This window comes from Melanerpes formicivorus, unplaced genomic scaffold, assembly GCF_026170545.1.
Source record: "Melanerpes formicivorus ecotype bairdi unplaced genomic scaffold, bMelFor1.0.p_v2 SCAF_39, whole genome shotgun sequence".
Taxonomy (NCBI): domain Eukaryota; kingdom Metazoa; phylum Chordata; class Aves; order Piciformes; family Picidae; genus Melanerpes; species Melanerpes formicivorus.
Window position 1 is genome coordinate 887,968 of NW_027142391.1, and position 19,067 is coordinate 907,034.

Below are 19,067 nucleotides of genomic sequence, written 5' to 3' on the forward strand. Positions count from 1 at the left end.
TGTGGCAGTCCCCTGGAGCCCCCTGGCCTGGCTTTGCCTCAGTCCCTGGCAGGTAAAGGGCACAGTCCGGGCCGAGTCCTGGCAGTAGCACAGCCAGGGGGCAGTGGGGCAGCAGCAGCCAGGGTTGGCCTCCCCAGGTGCTCTTCACAACACCCCCGCGGGCTGCGGGGACCCTCCGGCGCCAAGCACCAGGAGGAGCCTCCCCTGGGGCGGGTGGGCAGCAACCCCCCTTGCCCTCACCCCCTCGGCTGCCCCCCGGGCCCCGGCCACCGCAGTCTCCTCTCGGGGGAGGTGGCGTGGGGGTGGGCAGGCAGCTCCCGCGGGGCCGGGCGTCACCCGTGGCACACGGTCCCCTGCGGACACCGAGGTGCCCCGGCGGGGCGGGGAGCCGTGCGGAGCTTCCCGCGGGAGGCGCTGCCTCCGCTCTGGCTTCGGGCCGCGGCCAGCCGGGCGCCGCTCAGTTGATCTCCCCCTCGGGGAACTCCTCCTTGATGGACTGCTTGCGGGCCTTGCAGTCGGGCAGGTCGAAGCCGAAGTCCGCCCAGTCGTCGTGCGCGGCGCGGGCGGGGTTGGGGATGGTGATGGTGTGGCGCACTCGGAAGTGCACAGCCTCCATCACCCTCTGCCGCTGCAGCTCCGCGGGGGCGCCCAGCCCCCCGCCGCCCCCCGCCGCGCCCGAGCGCAGCAGCGGCTGAGCGCCGTACTCGTGGCCCTGCTTCAGCTCCTGCAAGCCTCTCCAGATCACCATCCGGTACTGCTCCGGGATCTTCAGCGCGCCCAGGTCCTGCCGGGACGCGGGGAGGGTCGGTAGGTGGAGGGGAGGCTGCGGGGAGGCTTGGGGGGGAATAGGGCAAGGGGCAACGGTTTGGAACTGGAGCAGGGGAGATGTAGGTTGGGCACCAGGAGGAAGCTCTGCCCAGGGAGGGTGGGGAGACGCTGGCACAGGCTGCCCAGGGAGGTGGTTGAGGCTCCATCCCTGCAGGCAGTCAAGATCAGCCTGGATGTGGCCCTGGGCAGCCTGCTCCAGCTGGAGCTGTCCCTGCTGCCTGCGGGGGGCTTGGACAAGATGCCCTCTGAGGGTCCTTCCCAGCCTGGACCTCCCCTGGGCCACCAAGGCCATGGGTGGCTTCTTGTAGCACGGAAGATCCCTGGTGCTGGCTGTGAGGACGCTTTGGGCTGGGGGTTGAAGCCAGATGAGGTCAATAACCTCAGGACTGGGGGGGGGTCTGCACCAGGCGGAGCTCTGTGGTGGGGGAGAGCTGCTGGAGATCCTTGTTGCTGGCAAACAGAGACTGGGGGAGCATTAACCAGGGGGGACAGCGAGGATGTGGTTAGTAATGACAGGGGGGGACACAGCTCCTGCTGGAGACAGGGGGCAGGAGGAGCTCTTCCCAAAGCACTTACCTCTATGGACAGGTTCTGCAGGTGGTAAATGTTCTGCAAGCCCTGGGAGGTGAAGTAGTCGATGCAGTTGGGGCAGCCCAGCCCTGTCAAAAAGCTGCAGAAAGAATTGGGACGAGGGGGTGAGCAGGGCAGAGCTGACCCCCGGGCGGGCAGAGCTGACCCCCCCCGGGCGGGCAGAGCCGACCCCCCCGAGCAGGGCAGAGCCGACCCCCCCGAGCGGGCAGAGCTGACCCCCCCGAGCGGGCAGAGCTGACCCCCCCGAGCAGGGCAGAGCCGACCCCCCCGAGCGGGCAGAGCTGACCCCCCCGGGCGGGCAGAGCCGACCCCCCCGAGCAGGGCAGAGCTGACCCCCCCGAGCAGGGCAGAGCCGACCCCCCCGAGCAGGGCAGAGCCGACCCCCCCGAGCAGGGCAGAGCTGACCCCCCCGGGCGGGCAGAGCTAACTCTCCCCGGGCAGCACTGTGCTCACGCCAGCTGCAGCCAGGTTCAGGTCACTGAGGAGCCTGGGGGCTGTGGTGAGCTCCTGGCCACGGCAGCACTGAGGGGCTCTGGGGGCAGGAGGGAGCTCTGGGGTGCTTGGCCTGCGGCTGGAGCCATCCCAAGGGGGAGCCTTGGTTGCCACTGCTGCCGGGGTGCAGCACTCGGACCAGGTCCTTCTGCCTCCTGATCAGCAGAGCTCTCAGCCTGGGGACTCGCTCAGAGGGAGCTTGAGCTGCTGGGCAGGGGGCCGGGGACCTGTTGCGGTCTGGGTGGTGAGGCTGGGCTGTCCCAGCTGCTGCAGCCATGCACCTCTCCTGCTGCACCCCCCAGCCCCTCCCTGACCTCTCTGGGGCATCTGCAGAAGCCTCTGGGGGCTCTTGAAAGCCTGGGCAGTGGCCATGGAGCTGTGACTCCATCCCTGGTGGAAAGGAGCCACCTGGAGCCCTTTCCAGAAGGGGGTGAGGAGGAAGGGGGGAGGTCACAGAGCCACGTGCTGGGGGGGCATGCAGGGGCAGGCTCTGGGTGGGATGTGTGCAGTGTTTGCTGGGTGGATGCAGCTGGCAGAGGCAGAGCAGGGCAGCTGGGGCTCCCGGGCAGGGGGCTCTGTGTGACCGCTCAGCTGGGAGCAGTGGCCAGGCAGCTCTGCAGGTTAGAGCGGGGGACAGCAGCCAGGGAGGTCAGAGGAGCAGACAGACAGACAGACAGAGCATGGACATCTTCCCTACCTGAGCAGGCTGGGGTCAGGGTTGTAGGGTGGAGGGGGGGTGCAGTGTGACCCCGAGACCATGGCCTGGGACGAGTGGCCCCCATTCATCTCCCCGTTGGGCTGCAGGGGGTGGCTGTTCAGCATCCCAGCTCCTAGGAGTGCAACAGAGGGACCCATTGGGCACCACCCAGCTGTGCCCTTTGCCCACCCCTGGGCTGCTGGGCAGGAGGGGCCCTGAACCTGGGCTGCTGCCGGGGGGGGGGCAGGACCTTACCCATGGGCCCCAGGCCGGGGGTGGAGCTGGAGCTGTGCTGTGCTGCCTGTCCCACCAGCTGGTTGACTGAGGGCAGCTTGTTGATCCCTCCAGCGTGAGCCTTGCTCATGGGTGACAGCACAGGGCCGTAGGAGGCAGGGGTCTGCAGCTGGCTCCTGCTCGGGGAGAGCAAGCGGGGGACAGGCTGCAGCGGCTGGGGGGCAGCTGCCCTGCCCCATCCCAGTGTCCCCCCCGGCCCAGCAGCTTTCCTGCTGGTGAAGGGTCCAGAGCACAAGGGCTGTGAGGAGCAGCTGAGGGACCTGGGGTTCAGCCTGGGCACAAGGAGGCTGTGGGAGACCTCCTGGCTCTCCAGAGCTCCCTGCCAGGAGGCCGGAGCCGGGTGGGGGTTTGGCTGTGGTGGAGTCCCCATCCCTGGAGGGGTTTCAGAGCTGAGGAGATGTGGTGCTGAGGGTTGGTGGTGCCCTGGATGGTCTCATCCAGCCAAACCCCTTCTGTGCTGCTTCGAGCTGGGCCCTGCACCAGCGCAGGGCATGCCCCAGCAGAGCCCCTTTGCAGCCACAGTGACTGCAGAGGCTGTGCCCTGCCGTGAGCCAGCTGAGCAGCCGCAGCCTGAGCTGCCCGAGGTCCCTGCCGCCGGGGCCGCGCCTGCCGCCGGGGCCGCGCCTGCCGCCGGGGCCGCGCCTGCCGCCGGGGCCGCGCCTGCCGCCGGGGCCGCGCCTGCCGCCGGGGCCGCGCCTGCCGCCGGCACTCACTGTCTCTGCAGGAGCTGCTGCTGCTGCTGCTGCCGGTAGGAGTCCACCAGCTGCTGCGGGACCAGCTCCACCAGCTCCAGGCTCTCCTTTATCTTCATCAGGATCTCGAAGTTCTCCCTGCCTCGCACCTGGGGGAGGGAAGGAGCCCAGGGCCTCCCTTGGTGCCTGTGCCACCCTGCTGCCTGCCCTCCTCCCCGCCCAGCCGCACAAGGGGCAGCATCGCAGCGGCCAGCAGCTGCTGGGGCCCAGGACCCCCCTGCAGCCTCCACGCTGCTTTTGCTCTCTTCTCCAGGTCTGTGCTCAGCCCCCGTGCCAGGAGGAGGTGATGCCCAAGCATCCCATCCCCGAGGTGTTTCTCGCAGAGGGCACAATGCCACGGGTGTGCCAGGGCCGGTGCCAGCCCTGCAGCTCGGCCGCACTCACTGGCACATAGTAGAGCTCCTCCTCGCCCTGCCGCCGCTTCTTCACCCCCGTGCCCAGCGCTGGCATGCCCTGGGGGCTCTGCTTGAAGGCTGCAAAGGACAGAGGGTGAGCCTTGGCATGGTGCCCTGGGGTGGGCAGGACACAGCCAGGGGCACCTCGGCTCCATTTAACCTGGAGCTGTGCAGGCTGCTCCCCGGGGGTCTGCCCTGGCTGCTGGCCCTTGGCTGGTGACAGAGAGCAAATCACGAGGGGGTGAGGGGCTGAGGGCCCTGCCCGGCAGCTCTGTGCCCTGCTCAGCACCAGCTCTGTGCCCTGCCCGGCAGCAGCTCTGTGCCCTGCCTGGCAGCTCTGTTCTCTGCCCAGCAGCAGCTCTGTGCCCTGCCTGGCAGCAGCTCTGTGCCCTGCTCAGCACCAGCTCTGTGCCCTGCTCAGCAGCTCTGTGCCCTGCCCGGCAGCAGCTCTGTGCCCTGCTCAGCACCAGCTCTGTGCCCTGCTCAGCAGCTCTGTGCCCTGCCCGGCAGCAGCTCTGTGCCCTGCCCAGCAGCTCTGTGCCCTGCTCAGCAGCTCTGTGCCCTGCCCAGCAGCTCTGTGCCCTGCCCAGCAGCAGCTCTGTGCCCTGCCCAGCAGCTCTGTGCCCTGCCCGGCAGCAGCTCTGTGCCCTGCCCAGCAGCTCTGTGCCCTGCCCGGCAGCAGCTCTGTGCCCTGCTCAGCACCAGCTCTGTGCCCTGCCCAGCACCAGCTCTGTGCCCTGCCCAGCAGCTCTGTGCCCTGCTCAGCAGCTCTGTGCCCTGCCCAGCAGCAGCTCTGTGCCCTGCCCAGCAGCTCTGTGCCCTGCTCAGCAGCTCTGTGCCCTGCCCAGCAGCTCTGTGCCCTGCTCAGCAGCTCTGTGCCCTGCCCAGCAGCAGCTCTGTGCCCTGCCCAGCAGCTCTGTGCCCTGCCCAGCAGCAGCTCTGTGCCCTGCCCAGCAGCTCTGTGCCCTGCCCGGCAGCAGCTCTGTGCCCTGCCCAGCAGCTCTGTGCCCTGCCCAGCAGCAGCTCTGTGCCCTGCCCAGCAGCTCTGTGCCCTGCCCGGCAGCAGCTCTGTGCCCTGCCCAGCAGCTCTGTGCCCTGCCCAGCAGCAGCTCTGTGCCCTGCTCAGCAGCTCTGTGCCCTGCTCAGCACCAGCTCTGTGCCCTGCTCAGCACCTCTGTGCCCTGCTCGGCAGCAGCTCTGTGCCCTGCTCAGCACCAGCTCTGTGCCCTGCTCAGCACCTCTGTGCCCTGCTCAGCACCAGCTCTGTGCCCTGCTCAGCAGCTCTGTGCCCTGCTCAGCAGCAGCTCTGTGCCCTGCTCAGCACCAGCTCTGTGCCCTGCTCAGCAGCTCTGTGCCCTGCCCAGCAGCAGCTCTGTGCCCTGCTCAGCAGCTCTGTGCCCTGCTCAGCACCTCTGTGCCCTGCCCAGCAGCAGCTCTGTGCCCTGCTCAGCAGCAGCTCTGTGCCCTGCCCAGCAGCTCTGTGCCCTGCAGGGGAAGGCTGCTCAGGGGGCCTCGGCTGTGCCTGGGCAGGGTCCCAGCGTGGTGCCTGGGCATGGGGGGGAGGCTGGGTGCAGGGATCCGGGGGAAGGAGCCCCAGGGCCGTGGGCAGCAGTGGGGTGCAGGGGCTGGGGGTGCCCAGGGCTGCTCACCCCTCTTGCTGGCAGCTCCGTTCTTGGCTGCGCTCTCGCTCAGTGCCTGCTGCTCCCGGAAGTGATCCTCATCAGCCTTGCGGTCCCGGCCCGGGCAGGCGCAGATCCGGCCCTCGAACGACCTCCTGCCCAGCACCTGCCCGCTGCCAGCCCAGGGGAGAGGCAGGATGAGGCCCTCAGTCTGCTTGGCTGCCAGCACGGCCCAGCGCCTCCTGCTCCAGCCCAGCAGCTCCTGCTCCATCCCAGCGCCTCCTGCTCCAGCCCAGCACCTCCTGCCCCAGCCCAGCACCTCCTGCCCCAGCCCAGCACCTCCTGCCCCAGCCCAGCGCCTCCTGCTCCAGCCCAGCAGCTCCTGCTCCATCCCAGCACCTCCTGCCCCAGCCCAGCACCTCTTGCTCCAGCCCAGATACCATCCCAGCACCTCCTGCTCCATCCCAGCACCTCCTGCCCCATCCCAGCGCCTCCTGCTCCAGCCCAGGCACCATCCCAGCGCCTCCTGCTCCATCCCAGCACCTCCTGCCTCATCCCAGCGCCTCCTGCTCCATCCCAGCACCTCCTGCCCCATCCCAGCGCCTCCTGCTCCATCCCAGCACCTCCTGCCCCATCCCAGCACCTCCTGCTCCATCCCAGCACCTCCTGCTCCATCCCAGCACCTCCTGCCCCATCCCAGCGCCTCCTGCCCCAGCCCAGCACCTCCTGCTCCATCCCAGCACCTCCTGCCCCATCCCAGCGCCTCCTGCCCCAGCCCAGCGCCTCCTGCCCCAGCCCAGCACCTCCTGCCCCATCCCAGCGCCTCCTGGCCCATCCCAGAGGCCAGCCCAGCCAGATGCCCTCCAGCCTCCGTGTGAGTGGAGCTCAGGGAGCAGGGGCTGCCCCTTCCCCTGGCACTGCTCCCTGCAGGGACCCTGCCCTCCCGAGGGACCCAGCAGCAGGAGGCTGCCAGGCCCTGCCCCCACAGCCACTCACTCTCTGGTCTCCAGGGTGATGATGATGAGGATGGGTCTCCTGTTCATGCCTCCCACGCAGCTGCTGTTGCACATGAAGTTGTAGAGGATGGTGGTGAACTCGGTCCCCACCTGCCCGGGAGGGAGAGCAGGCACTGAGCGGGGGGGGCACAGGCTGGCACTCCCTGGCACGGGGCTGGCACCCTGGCAGGACAAGCTGGGGAGCAGCAGGGATGGTCCCAGCTGGGAAGAGGGCACTCTGTGAGAACTGGGGGGGTCTGGGGTGCCCTGGGGCAGGACTGGAGGGGTTCTCCCTCTGCACCCTGCTCCCCAGGAAGGGAATGCTCTGGGCTGCTCCCCAGGGCCGGGCCCTGCAGGTGCTCCAACAGCTGCCAGCGGTGCGGGGACGAGCAGGGGGTGGCCTGCAGTGTGCCCAGTGGAGCAGGATGCTCCCAGCAGGCCCCCCCCAGGAGCCCAGCTGGGCGCAGGGGCTGGCCGTGCCCGCCCCCAGGAGCCGCCGGGTACCTGCGGGGGCTCGTAGGGCACCATCACGCTCTGCCTGCCCGTCACGGGGTCGTCCACGTACTGGGAGAGGTTGTTGCCCTCCACCCTGATGAGGTGGCTGGCAGGGGCAGCCTGGCCTGCAAGGCAAGAGCCCGGCGTGAGCGCAGGGGGCAGCGCCGGGGGCAGCGCCGGGGGCAGCGCCGGGGGCAGCGCCGGGGGCAGCCGGGGCGGTGCCAGGGGCGGTGCCAGGGGCGGTCGCTCACCGTCGTTGAAGTCTCGTCCCAGCTCGTGGTTGGGGCAGCGCTTGACCACCTCGGTGACGTGCTCGGCCTTCTTGTAGACCGGCATGGCCCGGACGAGGGTGCCCGGCGGGGGCGGGCCGGACACCTTGATCTGGATGGGGCAGGTCTTGGCGATCTGGCAGTAGAGCTTCTTCAGCAGCGGGGAGTACTGGGGGCGAGGGAGGGAGATGCTGGCAGTGCCCCCTCCCTGGAGGTGCCCAAGGCCAGCCTGGGCTGGTGGGAGGTGTCCCTGCCCACGGCAGGGGCATTGGAGCTGGTTGAGCTTTGAGGCCCCTTCCAACCCGACCCATTCCCTGCACCCGTGAGCCGTCAAGGCCAACCGTTAGCCCATGCCAAGGGGCACCCACTGGGTGTGCCTGTGCACAGAAAGTGGTTCCTGGCCAGTGGACACTCCTGGTGTGGGCACCACAGGGTGCTCCTGGCCACTCCTCCTGCAAGGACCATGGGTGGACATCCCCCAGCCCGGAGGGAAGCTCCTGGGAGACGCTGAGAATGCAAGCAGCAGCATGCCATGCTGCCATGCCGGCTGGGCAGCCCTGCCAGGGCCAGGCCGACCAGAAGTGGCCATGCTGGCAGTGGGCATGGGGCAGGAGGAGGTGTGGGTGGCTGAGCCTGGCCCTCGCCTTCCCGCTCCAGCCTGTCCCAGCTCCCAGGTGTGGGCAGAGCAGCTCCCTGCCAGCCCAGCGGTGCCATGCTGTTTTCCACCTCCCAAGGAATGTGTTTGCTCCCCAGGAGCCCACCCCTGCCGTGCCGAGCAGCCAGTCCCTGCATGGCAGGGCATGTTCCTGCTCCCGAGATCTTATCCTCCCCACAGCACCCTGCCCGATGCCAGCCGAGCACCAGCGGCTGCTCCCCGGGGGCTGCAGGCTGCCCGGGTGGGCAGGGGCCAGCCAGGCTCCCCCCGCTGTGGGCAGCAGAGGCTGTGGGCAGGAGGTGTGGCATGGAGCTGAAGCTGGCACCAAGATCTGATCTGGAGGTCCTTGGCCTTGCCCTGAGAGAGGAGGGCACTCAGGAGCACCTCCCGGGGTCCCCCACTGGCCGCACCTCGGCTCTGGCCAGGGGAGCTCTCCCGGTGCCATCCTGCATCTCCAGCGGGGGCAGGGGCTCTGCCTGGCACCCAGCTGCTGCCTGCCTGGCAGAGGAGGCTCTGGTGTGGCCACGGCCCTGGTTTGGAGGAGACAGCTTGGCAAGAGAAGGGTTATTTGGAGGGGGGGCAGGGGGCTCTTCCCTGCCAGGTGCTAAAGCCCTGACGACTCCTGTCAAAGGAGCCTTTCATGTCGGCATTCCCGGGCAGCCCTCGACATGCCTGGGGAGGAGGGGAGCAGTGGCAGGGCCGGGGTGCTCGGTGGCAGGCTCCGGGGTGAGCTCTGCTCTGCTTCCCCCCTGTTAGGACATGGAGCCCTTGCCCGGGGGGGGAGCGGCTGCTGCACGCCGGCATGCCTGCCCCGGCGCCCCGGCGTGTCCCGGCAGCTCCGGCCCTGCCTTCAAAGGGCTGCCACAGAACCGAGCAGCCCCGGGAGCGCCCTCCCTGCTGCCAGCTCTGGCCCAGCAGGGGCAGGGCTGTGCCCCTTGTGGCCACGCTGCCCCCACGGCCGTGCTGGGGCCACCTCTGCGGTCCCTGCTGGGGCCAGGCGCTGCTGTCCCACGGCCTGGTGCTGGCTGTGGGGTGAAGTAGAGTTAGGTGCTCGGGATGGCAGCAGGATCAACAGCCGCAGCTGCGATTTCAGCCAGCAGAAGTCGCTTTTTGTCCCACTGAATCCTGGAAGGGGTTGGGTTAGAAGGGACCTTCAAGATCGTCCAGTGCCAACCCCCTGCCGTGGGCAGGGACACCTCCCACCGGCCCAGCTTGCTCATCCAGCCTGGCGCTGAACACTCCACGGAGCAGGCATCCACAGCCTCCCTGGGCAACCTGTGCCACTGTCTCCCTGCCCTCACTGGAGCAGGTTGCCCAGGGAGGTTGTGCAGGCAGGGGAGGCTCTGTGCCGGGCACAGCGCAGTGCCCCTCTAGTGCCAGGCTGAGCTGTGCCATTGCTGCTGTACCCACGGACATGCTCTGCACAAGATCCACCTGAGCTGATGCCCCACAACGACTGCTGGCGATCCACAGAGCCCCAGCTGGGAAGCAGCCCTGGGCCTGCATCAGCTTCGCCCAGGAGCTGCTCTGGCAGAGGTCAGCGCAGCGCCCGGAGCCTCGGCGGGGAGGGAGAGCAGGGCGAGAGGGTTTCCCCGGCGCAAGGAACCGCCTGGATGTCGGCTGTGGAAGGCCCTGCAGCAGAGTCCAGCTCCCCCCCGGCCCTGGCTGGGCAGCAGAACCGCTAGGAGGATGTGTCCCAACAGATTGGGAGCTGATAAAGCCTTATTTATCTTCAGCTGTTGACACCGCGGCGTCCGGGCTTGCCTGCTCGGGCAGCGCCGCAGCCCAGCCCTCCTCTCCCTCTCGGAGGAAATCATTTGCTCAACAATTACTTTTTCCACAAATCCTTCCCCCCCTCCCCCCCATCCTCCCATCCAGCCTCCTCCTCTCCTGCATTCCACTCTCCTCATTAGCTCTCCTCCAGACGTGTCCGGGACTGCAGTCAGTGGATCCCCGCACAGCCACCAGGGCTGGCGAGGCAGAGGCAGGGAAGGAAAAGCGCTGCCTCCGGCTGCTAATTCCCTTCTGCTCCCCAGCAAGCAGCTGCAGAGCTGCATCCTGGGGCAGGTTTGGGCAAGATCTGAGCGGAGAGGTGATAATAATGTGTCTGTCATCTGCCTCAGACGTGCAGCATCTTGCCGACCGCAAATACCGTTAACCGCCTCGGCCCAATCTGTTAGGACAGCTCCTGGCAGCGCTGCGCTCCCCGGCGCGGAGCAGGGCTGCAGTCCTGCTCTCTAATTTCTTTTTAATCATCTCTCTTTTCTTTTAATCACCAGCCCCTGCAGCTCCTCACCGGGCTGGCAATCCCTCCCCCAGCCGCTCGGCTGCTCCTTTCCTCCCAAGCTAGGCTTGGGTTTGCCCAAGCCCCGGCCAAAAGCAGCCTCTGGGGCACACACGAAGCTGAGCTGGGCAGCGGAGGTGCTGAGCTGGGCAGCGGAGGTGCTGAGCTGTGCAGGGAAGGTGCTGCCCTGGGGGTGGTTTGTGGTGCCACAAAGCCTTCCCCCCCGTGCCTGCAGCCCCTGCACCGTGGTGGTGATGCCCTGGGCTGCTGGCCAGCCGTGCCCAGGGTGGGAAGGTTCCCAAGGTGCCTCTGCCTACCCTGGATGGTTGTGATGTGCCACAGCCTTCCCCCTGTGCCTGCAGGCCCTGCACGCTGGGGGTGCCTTGGGCTGGTGGCCAGCCGTGCCCAGGCTTCCCAGGGTGTTGGCACAGCCTCAGTGCCCATCCCAGCCAGCAGCAGCTGCAGGCTCCGTGAGCTCTGGGCCGCTGGTGATGTCTCAGGGCCAGGGCTGCTCCTGCAGCAGACACAGCACAGAGGTGAGTCTGCTGCAGCCTTCCTCTGCCTTCATCACTGTGCCATCACTGCTAATTAAACCCCCTTGGTTCACCCCCAGAGGAGTCCTCTCCCTTCCTTTCCCTACCCCTAAGCAGCTGCCAGCCAGGAGTGCAGCTGCTCGTAGCCAGGCTGGGCCACACCACGCTGGCACATGCCAGGGCTCCTGTCCTCCAGGCACCCTGACTCCTCCTGTGTGGATGCTCAGGGCCCCTGACCGAGCCAGGGGGGGGCTCCCTCTCTTCCTTCACTCTTGCCTGGCTATGACGCTGGGAGGGAAAGGCTGAGCTGGGTCTTGGGCATCACTGCTGGGGATGGAATGCAGAAACCAGAGCAGCAGGGCCTGGATGTGGAGACCACCTCTCACTGCCTCCTCCTGCTTTCCTGCAGCCCCTGCCTGGGGTGGGCATGGGCAGGGGTTTGCCAAGGGCACAGTCAGCATCCACCTCCCTGCTGCTGGGCTCCCAGCAGGGCTCTCAGCCACACTGCTCCTGTTCCAGCCTCTGGTCCCACTCCCAGAGGATGTGGCTGAGGCAGCCGAGGTGGGGGAATGCTGCTGGCTGGCCCGAGGGTGCTGAAGCCACCTCCTGAGCTGGCTGCTGGGCCAGAGCGTGGGCAGCACTTCCTCCTGCAGCCTGGTTATTGCTCGAGCCCCTCCAGGAGCTGCCTCGGTCCCCCCTTGCCGTTTGTGTCCCAGATCCCGAGGCAGGGAGCTGGCCGGAGCAGCCTCCCGCCGCTGGGCTGTGCGCCTTCCCCAGCGCTCCCGGTGGACAGCTCTGCCCTCCCGCTGGGGCAGCTCTGCCCTCCCGCTGGGACAGCTCTGCCCTCCCGCTGGGACAGCTGTGTCCTCCCGCTGGGACAGCTCTGCCCTGCCGCTGGGGCAGCTCTGCCCTCCTGCTGGGGCAGCTCTGCCCTGCCGCTGGGACAGCTCTGCCCTCCCGCTGGGGCAGCTCTGCCTTCCCGCTGGGACAGCTCTGCCCTCCCGCTGGGACAGCTCTGCCCTCCCGCTGGGGCAGCTCTGCCTTCCCGCTGGGGCAGCTCTGCCTTCCCGCTGGGGCAGCTCTGCCCTCCCGCTGGGGCAGCTCTGCCCTCCCGCTGGGGCAGCTCTGCCTTCCCGCTGGGGCAGCTCTGCCCTCCCGCTGGGGCAGCTCTGCCTTCCCTCTGGGGCAGCTCTGCCCTGCCGCTGGGGCAGCTCTGCCTTCCCGCTGGGACAGCTCTGCCTTCCCGCTGGGGCAGCTCTGCCCTCCCGCTGGGACAGCTCTGCCTTCCCGCTGGGACAGCTCTGCCCTCCCGCTGGGGCAGCTCTGCCCTCCCGCTGGGGCAGCAGCTCCCGGGAAGTCGCTCCCTGACCCGTGCATTCCATGCACCCTGGAGATAGCGCAGCTGATAGTGGGATCGTGTTGGAACATCACACACCGAATTCCTTCCCTTTTTCCCCTTAATTCCATTGTGTCTGGAGCTCCCGGAGCCTGCTCCACACCCTGCCAGAGCTGGAGGAAAGCCTCCAGTGGGCTCTGCAGCAGGCTCTGCTGAGGTTGCTTTCCTGCTCCTGGCACACCACAGTACCCAGCCCAGCTCCTGGGGTGAACACAAAGGTGTCTGTGGCTCAGAGGCAGAGCTGTGCATGTCCCCTGCTCGTCTCCAGGCCACTGCTGGGGGGCAGCTACCTCCCTGAAGCATGGGGAGGTGCCAGGGAGGGTTTGTAGAAGGGGCTCCTCTTTCAGAGATGCTCCTGAAGGTCTTCCCCTCCTCTTTACAGCCACCTCTGCCCTAGCCAGCTTCAGGCAGCGGCCAGCAAGGCAGAGCCCACCTCGGCCACAGTTAGTTCCACCCTCCTCACTCAGCATCAGACAAACCACTCCAGCTCCACATGCTGCAAGGTCTCTGGAGCAACTGGAACCGGTTCAGCGTGGCAGTGTGCCACTGGCTGAGCCCAGTTCGCTGTGGGTCACTGCTGGATGCTGTCTGCCGGAGCAGGAGCATCTCACCTGGCTTTGAACCCCTCCAGCCTTCCCATCGCAGGCTCTTTGCTCCCTGGAGCAGCAGGCATGACCCTCAGCAGGGTTAGCCCCCCGCCCTCCCCTGCTTAGCTCAGAGGTTTTCCATCTCCCCCCAGCTCAGGAGCTCCCTGTGAGCTCAGGCAGCTGCCCCTCGCCGGGGGCTGCAGCCCCCACCCTGCCTGCCGCCGGGCCCCGGGACGCCAAAGACCACATTAACGCTTCCGCTGGCTCCGGCACCTGCATTTGGGGCGGGGGGGAGGGAAGAGGCAGTGATCTGCTGCAGACCCGACCTGAGAACAATCCTCATTATCCCCCCGTTACCAGCTGGCCGGCGCGGCCGGGGGCTGCGGTGAGAGCAGCGCCAGCAGCCCGCGGCTCCGGCGTGCTGGGGCAGCGCCGCGGAGCACGGAGCGCCGGCGGCTCCCGGCGCGCAGGCAGGCTGCTGGCGTGCCCTGTCTTGCAGCATCACAGCTCCTGGGCCTCCTCCAGCCCTGGCCAAGCAGCCTACCAGAGAGGGGGCTTCCAACCTACTGGGGAAAAAGCCTTGTTTGCAGCGCCTGGCTCTCTGCTGCCGAGATTCGTGGATTCCTGGAACGGCTTGGAAGGGACCCTCCAGACTGCCCAGTGCCATCCCCTGCCGTGGGCAGGGACACCTCCCACCGGCCCAGGCTGCTCAATGGCCTCATCCAGCCCGGCCCTGAACACCTGCAGGAAGGAGGCAGCCACAGCCTCCTCCAGATGCCCATGCAAAATGCAGAGTTTGGACCAGAGCACCCCTGGGGTCCCTTCCAAGCCGGCCTGCAGTGAGTCTGTGGTGGCAGCCTGAGGGGCTTCCTGCAGCCCAGTGTGGGCACTTTGGTTCTGAGCCTGTGGCAAGGTGCTCTGAGCCCAGCCTGGAGTTGGAATCATGGACTCACAGAATTGTTTGGGCTGGAAAAGGCCTCAAAGGTCATGGAGTCCAACCACAACCCAACAGCACCATGGCCACCAAGCCATGCCCCCGGGTGCCAGGGATGTCACCCATCCCTCTGCAGGGACAGACTGGGCTCTGGCAAGGTGAGCCCCAAGCCCTTGTCCCAGCTCTTCACCCCTTCTCCATTCACCCATTTCCTGGGGGCAGAAATTCATCATTTTGGGGTGATGATGCTCTGGTGGCACCAAGCCCTCTGCCTGCTCCCCCTGCGTGGAGCCAGCCCTGCCTGCTTGCAGCACAGCTTTATCTCTCCAGAGATGATGTGCAGCCTCCTCATTTGAATCCTTCAGGAGTTGGAGAATCCACCACATTCCTTGGGAAATTGTTCCTATGGCTTAATTATCCTCACCCTTCAAAAACTTCCACCTTGGTTCCAGCCTGCATTTGCCTGGCTTCAGCTTCCAAGCACTGGAGCTCATTAGGCTGTTTCTGTGAGATTAAAGAGCTGACTGCTATCAGGAACCATCTCCAGTGCAAGCAAGCCACCCTCCCTCTGCTGCTGGAGACCTCTCATGCAGAACTTCCCTCTGCTATCCCCCTACAAGGCTTCTGCTCACATCTTTCATCTTCTCGGGATCTCCCTCCCAGGCCTTTGCTCCTTTGCCACGGAGGGTTTGAGGTGTGGACAGGAGAGCAGTGAGCTTGGGGATCCCTTGCTGCCCTGGCCAGGGGATGGACTCCCTGCAGAGCAAGGCAGCCCTCCCTGCAGGCAGCTTCTCTGCAGCTGCTGCCCAGCCAGGAGCCAGGGGCTCCGTGGGAGGAGAAGGGACAACACCGTGGGAGAAGGGATGACACTGTGGGGATCCTCCCAGAGGAGCAGCCCTGCAGTTCCAGCAGTCCACAGGGCTGCACTCTTCCACCAGGCAAGGCTTGTGCCTGCTCAGGGAGCGGTGCCAGCTGGTTTGACAGGACAACTGGCACTGAACTGTTTGGTTTGGCTTTGCCTGAGTGCCAGCTGTCAGCTCCTCCTTGGCCAGCTCTCCGTGATCCAGCCCCAGACTGCAGGATGCCTCTGCAGCTGCTGGTCCAGCAGAGCCTTACCCAAGGGCTGAGGGCTCCTGGCTGCCCCAGGTGCTGCCTGGCTCCACCAGGTTCCTGGTCAGTGCCTGCCATGGTCCTGGCCTCATCCACTTGCTGTGGTTAACCCTGAAGCACTGACAAGCTGTGAGGCTTCCCAGCTGCAGGGGAAGCAGCAGATGCCTTCTGCTGCTGCTTCTTTCCAAGTGCTGAATCAAACCTTGCAGTGTCCTTCAGCACACCCAGGTGGTTAACTCAGGTGCCCTTGGCTGGACCACCTCTGAGCTGTCAGCTGTCACTGTCCCCAGCCCTGCTGGGCTCACCTTTAGCTTTCCTTCCCAAGCACCTGCACTCCATAGAGCTTCATAGAGCCAATGAGGTTGGAAGAGACCTGAAGGATCACCAAGTCCAACCTATCACCCAAGACCTCCTGACTACTAAACCATGGCACCAAGTGCCACATCCAATCCCCTCTGAACACCTCCAGGCTCTCCTGGCCTGCCTTGGCTGCTTCATCCACATTCCCACATCCACATTCCCTGGCTGTGTGGGGATCAGTGTCCACTGACTGACCCCCAGCTGGGGGTGGCTGAATCCTGCCCCCACTGAACCAGGGCAGACCCTCAGCTGTGACAGTGGCAATGCAGAGCAGGAGGGAGGCAGCAGCTCCATCTCCCAGCACGAAGCAAGCAGCTGCATGGCTGTGACAGCCACCAGCCAGGAGGAGATGGAGCCAGGCTGGCTGCCACCACAGCAGGGCTGCTCCTCGGGGGGCAGTGCCACAGGCAGGCAGGCTGCCCCCAGCTCAGTGCTCTGCAGAGCCTGGTGCTTGGACTGAGACATCCTCCACACTCCCCAAGCTGGAAGATGCTGCTGACCCTTCCCTGCTCTCCACGAGGCTCAGCTTCAGCACGGGGGAACCAGGGCTGGTAAGGATGCACAGTCCCCCAGCAGCATGGCTCAGAGCTCCACACACAGCCCTGCCAGGTCCAAGCTGCTTCCAGCAGTTGCCTTCTCCACTCTGGACCATTTCCCAGGAGCCTCCTCTGCAGCCTCAGCTCCCAGTCCTGGCTGGAGCATCCCCCACGGGTGCTGGCGTGGCCCTGGGCAACTCTTGTGTCCAGCTGCTCCTCCAAGCCTAGGAGGGCTCCCACAGCATCCACGCGGCACTGCCTGCTCAGCCTTAACACCAAGGCTTGGCCACAGGCAATCCTGTCCTGCTCAGCACAGCTCCGGGTGGGACACAACAGCTGCAGGACCGTGAGGTGGTGCTGGGGCAGTCTGGGCTGGTCCAAGCCTTGCAGCAGCTCTGCTCCGCAGTGAAGCTCTGATGCTAGGACACGGAGGAGCTGCTCCACTGCCCCAGCCAGGGGTTTGGCTGCTGCTCTGCCCACTCTGTGTGCCCAGGAGGGAGACCTGGCCACAGCCTGTCCCATCCTGCCTGCTCCCACCACCATTCTGCTGTGCCATGGTCCACAGCAAGTGGAGCAGCACCCACTGGCCACAGCCCAGGCACTGCCTGCACCAAAGCATCCTTCGATGCTCTCTGTCACTCTCTGGGCAGTGAAACCATCACCTTCCAAACATCCAGGTCATTGTCACCCCCCTGCCTGCTCCATGCTGCTGTCAAACTCCAGTCCTGGAGGAAATCTCCCTGCTCCCTCCCCATGTCGCTTGTCTGGTCCCAACCTTTCTGCTCTGGTAACGTTTCCCCGAGGAGGAAACCTGCCTGGCTCCAGCCTGCTGCGGAGCAGCTCCCAGGTGCTCCAGGGGGAATCCGCGGCAAAAATGCTCCAGCACCAAGCACGAGGAGGCAGAGACAGTGCCAGGCTCAGCCAGGAGCCCGGCTGTGAACCGAGGCCCTGGTGTCACCTCTCTTGTCCCAGCCCTTCGGCTCTGCTCATGTTCCCCCGACCTGCCTGGCTCCGGTTGGGTGCTCCGGGAGGAGCCGCCGCAGACTGCTCCGAGAGCCCCGCGAACAGAGACGGCGCCGCGCTCCGGGAGCCAGGCTGCGAGCTGCGGACCTTCTGCCACCAGAGCCAAAGCAGCCCTCGCATGCCCTGCGCCGCTGCTGGCTCCCTGAGCTGCAGAGGACTCCTGTGCCGGGCTGCAGGCGCAGGGGCAGACCGCTGGGCACCAGAGCCGCATCTCCAGGCTGCTGCGGCCGGCGTGGTGCCGTACAGCCACCCCCCTCCCCCCGAGCCTTGCAACCTCCTCTGCCACTTCGCTGTGAGCTCTACAGGTTCGGTCACCCTGCTGATGGAGCCGAGATAGGATCCGAAGCTGAGCTAGGATCCTAAGTGACCGGCAAGAACTTCTGGTGACGACGAGAAGAGCCCCGGCCAAGGTCTCTCAGCCGCTGCCAGCGGTGGCTGGAAGCTGCTGGGCAGCACCAGGGCGCCAGGCACCCCCCAGGACCTTTCTCCAGCCTTCTGATTTCTGGGGACGTTTATCCCCAGCTTAGGAATCGTTGTGAGAGAAGTTACATCCCAACCACCCTGCTCTAGCAGCAGCCCCCTGAAAAGCAAGCACTGAGTTTCCTTCCTTTCCCCCTCCCCCTGCAGGTTTTGCTCTCCAGGACCACCTGGGAAAGTCCCCAGCAGGTCCCCGTGCGGTCCCTCCGCATCCCACAGCGCAGCACCACCGAGGGGCTCGCAGGCAGGCAGCCGAGCCCGGGCAGCGGCAGCAGCAAGCATCCCCGGAGGCAAGGCGAGAAGAAGGTGCGACTTACTGTCCAGGTGGCCGACTTGGCGGTGCTGGATTGCTGGAAGGTGACCTCGAAGTGGTGGGGCCCGGGGTAGTCGGTGTTGGAGGGGATGACAGGGGCCGGGGACATGGCGTCGAAGGTAGAGCTGGGCTGAGAGTAGGGCGAATGCGTGGGGACATTGGAGGTGTGCTCGGAGCTGTAGGGGCTGGTGGAGGCTGCTCTGCTGCCGATGCTCTGATCCATGCTGCTGTTCAGCAAATTGAACTGGGACTGGAGGAAGGGAAAAGGGGAGGAGGGAAAAAAGAAAACACCAGCCCGTTCAGAGACATGGGAACCTCAGCCACGCTTCTGCGGGGCTCCAGGTGTCCTGTTACAGCCTCCTTAAAGGGCCAGCGTGCGGGAAGGGCAGCCGGCAGAGCGGGCCTGGGGCTCTCGGGGTGCGGAGCAGGTCACCGCTTGCGCCCCGGGGTCGGCTCCCCGCGCTGGGAGCGGTCCCTGCGCTGCGCTCCGCAGCCGGCGCCCTGCTGCCGTCCCTGCGCTTCCAGCTCGCACAGCTCTTCCCCCGGGACCCGCAGGGGTTTCCCAGGCTGTGCTCAGGTGCGGGACATGTCCCACGGCGGGGCAGGGAGTGACAGCCCCGTTCCTGGGCCCAGGGCTCTGCCCTTCCAGGGGAGCAGGGCTTGGGGAAGCTGCCCTGGCACAAAGTGCCAGCGTGAGGTGACCACAGCCCTCTGCCACCGCCTGGCACCGTCCAAGCCTTTCTCCAGCCATCTCCATTCACTCCCCCCCACTCCTGGAAGTGTTGCCTCGAGGGGAGCCAGCTCTGAATGGTGGTTTGTGGAATTCGCTTCCCAGCCTGGCTGGTAGCTGTCAGCAGCCTGAGCTGGGGCAGAGCTAATTTGGGGGAAACCTCAAACCTCCAAAGCGTGAGGCTGGGGTGCAGCAGGCTGCAGGGTGGTCAGAGGGCAAAGGGAGCTCTGGGCAGGGTGCTGGCTCTGGTTCCAGACATGGAGTCCAACCCAGGACCACATCCTGACTTTTCACACCACTTCTGCTCATTCTGAGCCATTCCTGCTGGGCACTTCCAGGGGGAGCTGGCAGCAATTCCACCTGCAGGCACAGCCTGGGCAAAGTGACCTTCTCAACAGCCTCAGGCTTAATCTTTCATCTCAGACCCAGACCAACCCCCTCCCTTCTTTTTCCACAGGAGAGAAACGAACCAACATTAACCCCCCCGGAGCCCAGCCCTGGCTCTTCCTCCAGGGGAGAGGCTTGGGGGTCGCCCCAGGATCTGCCATCCCCGAGCTGCTCCAGGGTTGTTGTCCTGCCCTTTGCAAGCCAGCAGCAACCCTGCCAGTCCCAGAGGAGGATGCTGCCGGTGGCTTGGCCCTGGTGACCACACAGTGCCCGTGGGGTGGTCACTCAGCACCCTGCTCGGTGCAGGATGGGGCC

The 19,067-nt window shown here is 66.3% G+C and overlaps 1 protein-coding gene across 1 annotated transcript; it reads right to left on the reverse strand.

Moving 5' to 3' along the window:
- Positions 1 to 230: 230 nt before the first annotated feature.
- Positions 231 to 17,956, reverse strand: TP73 (tumor protein p73). Its single transcript, XM_068158171.1, has 11 exons — positions 17,640 to 17,956; positions 7,410 to 7,596; positions 7,168 to 7,283; positions 6,665 to 6,774; positions 5,699 to 5,841; positions 4,039 to 4,127; positions 3,616 to 3,743; positions 2,864 to 3,018; positions 2,609 to 2,741; positions 1,405 to 1,498; positions 231 to 784 (listed from the first exon to the last, which is right to left on the reverse strand). Exons 1-11 carry the CDS (start codon positions 17,856 to 17,858, stop codon positions 458 to 460), a joined length of 1,701 nt encoding a protein of 566 aa, XP_068014272.1. The 5' UTR covers positions 17,859 to 17,956; the 3' UTR covers positions 231 to 457.
- Positions 17,957 to 19,067: the final 1,111 nt, after the last annotated feature.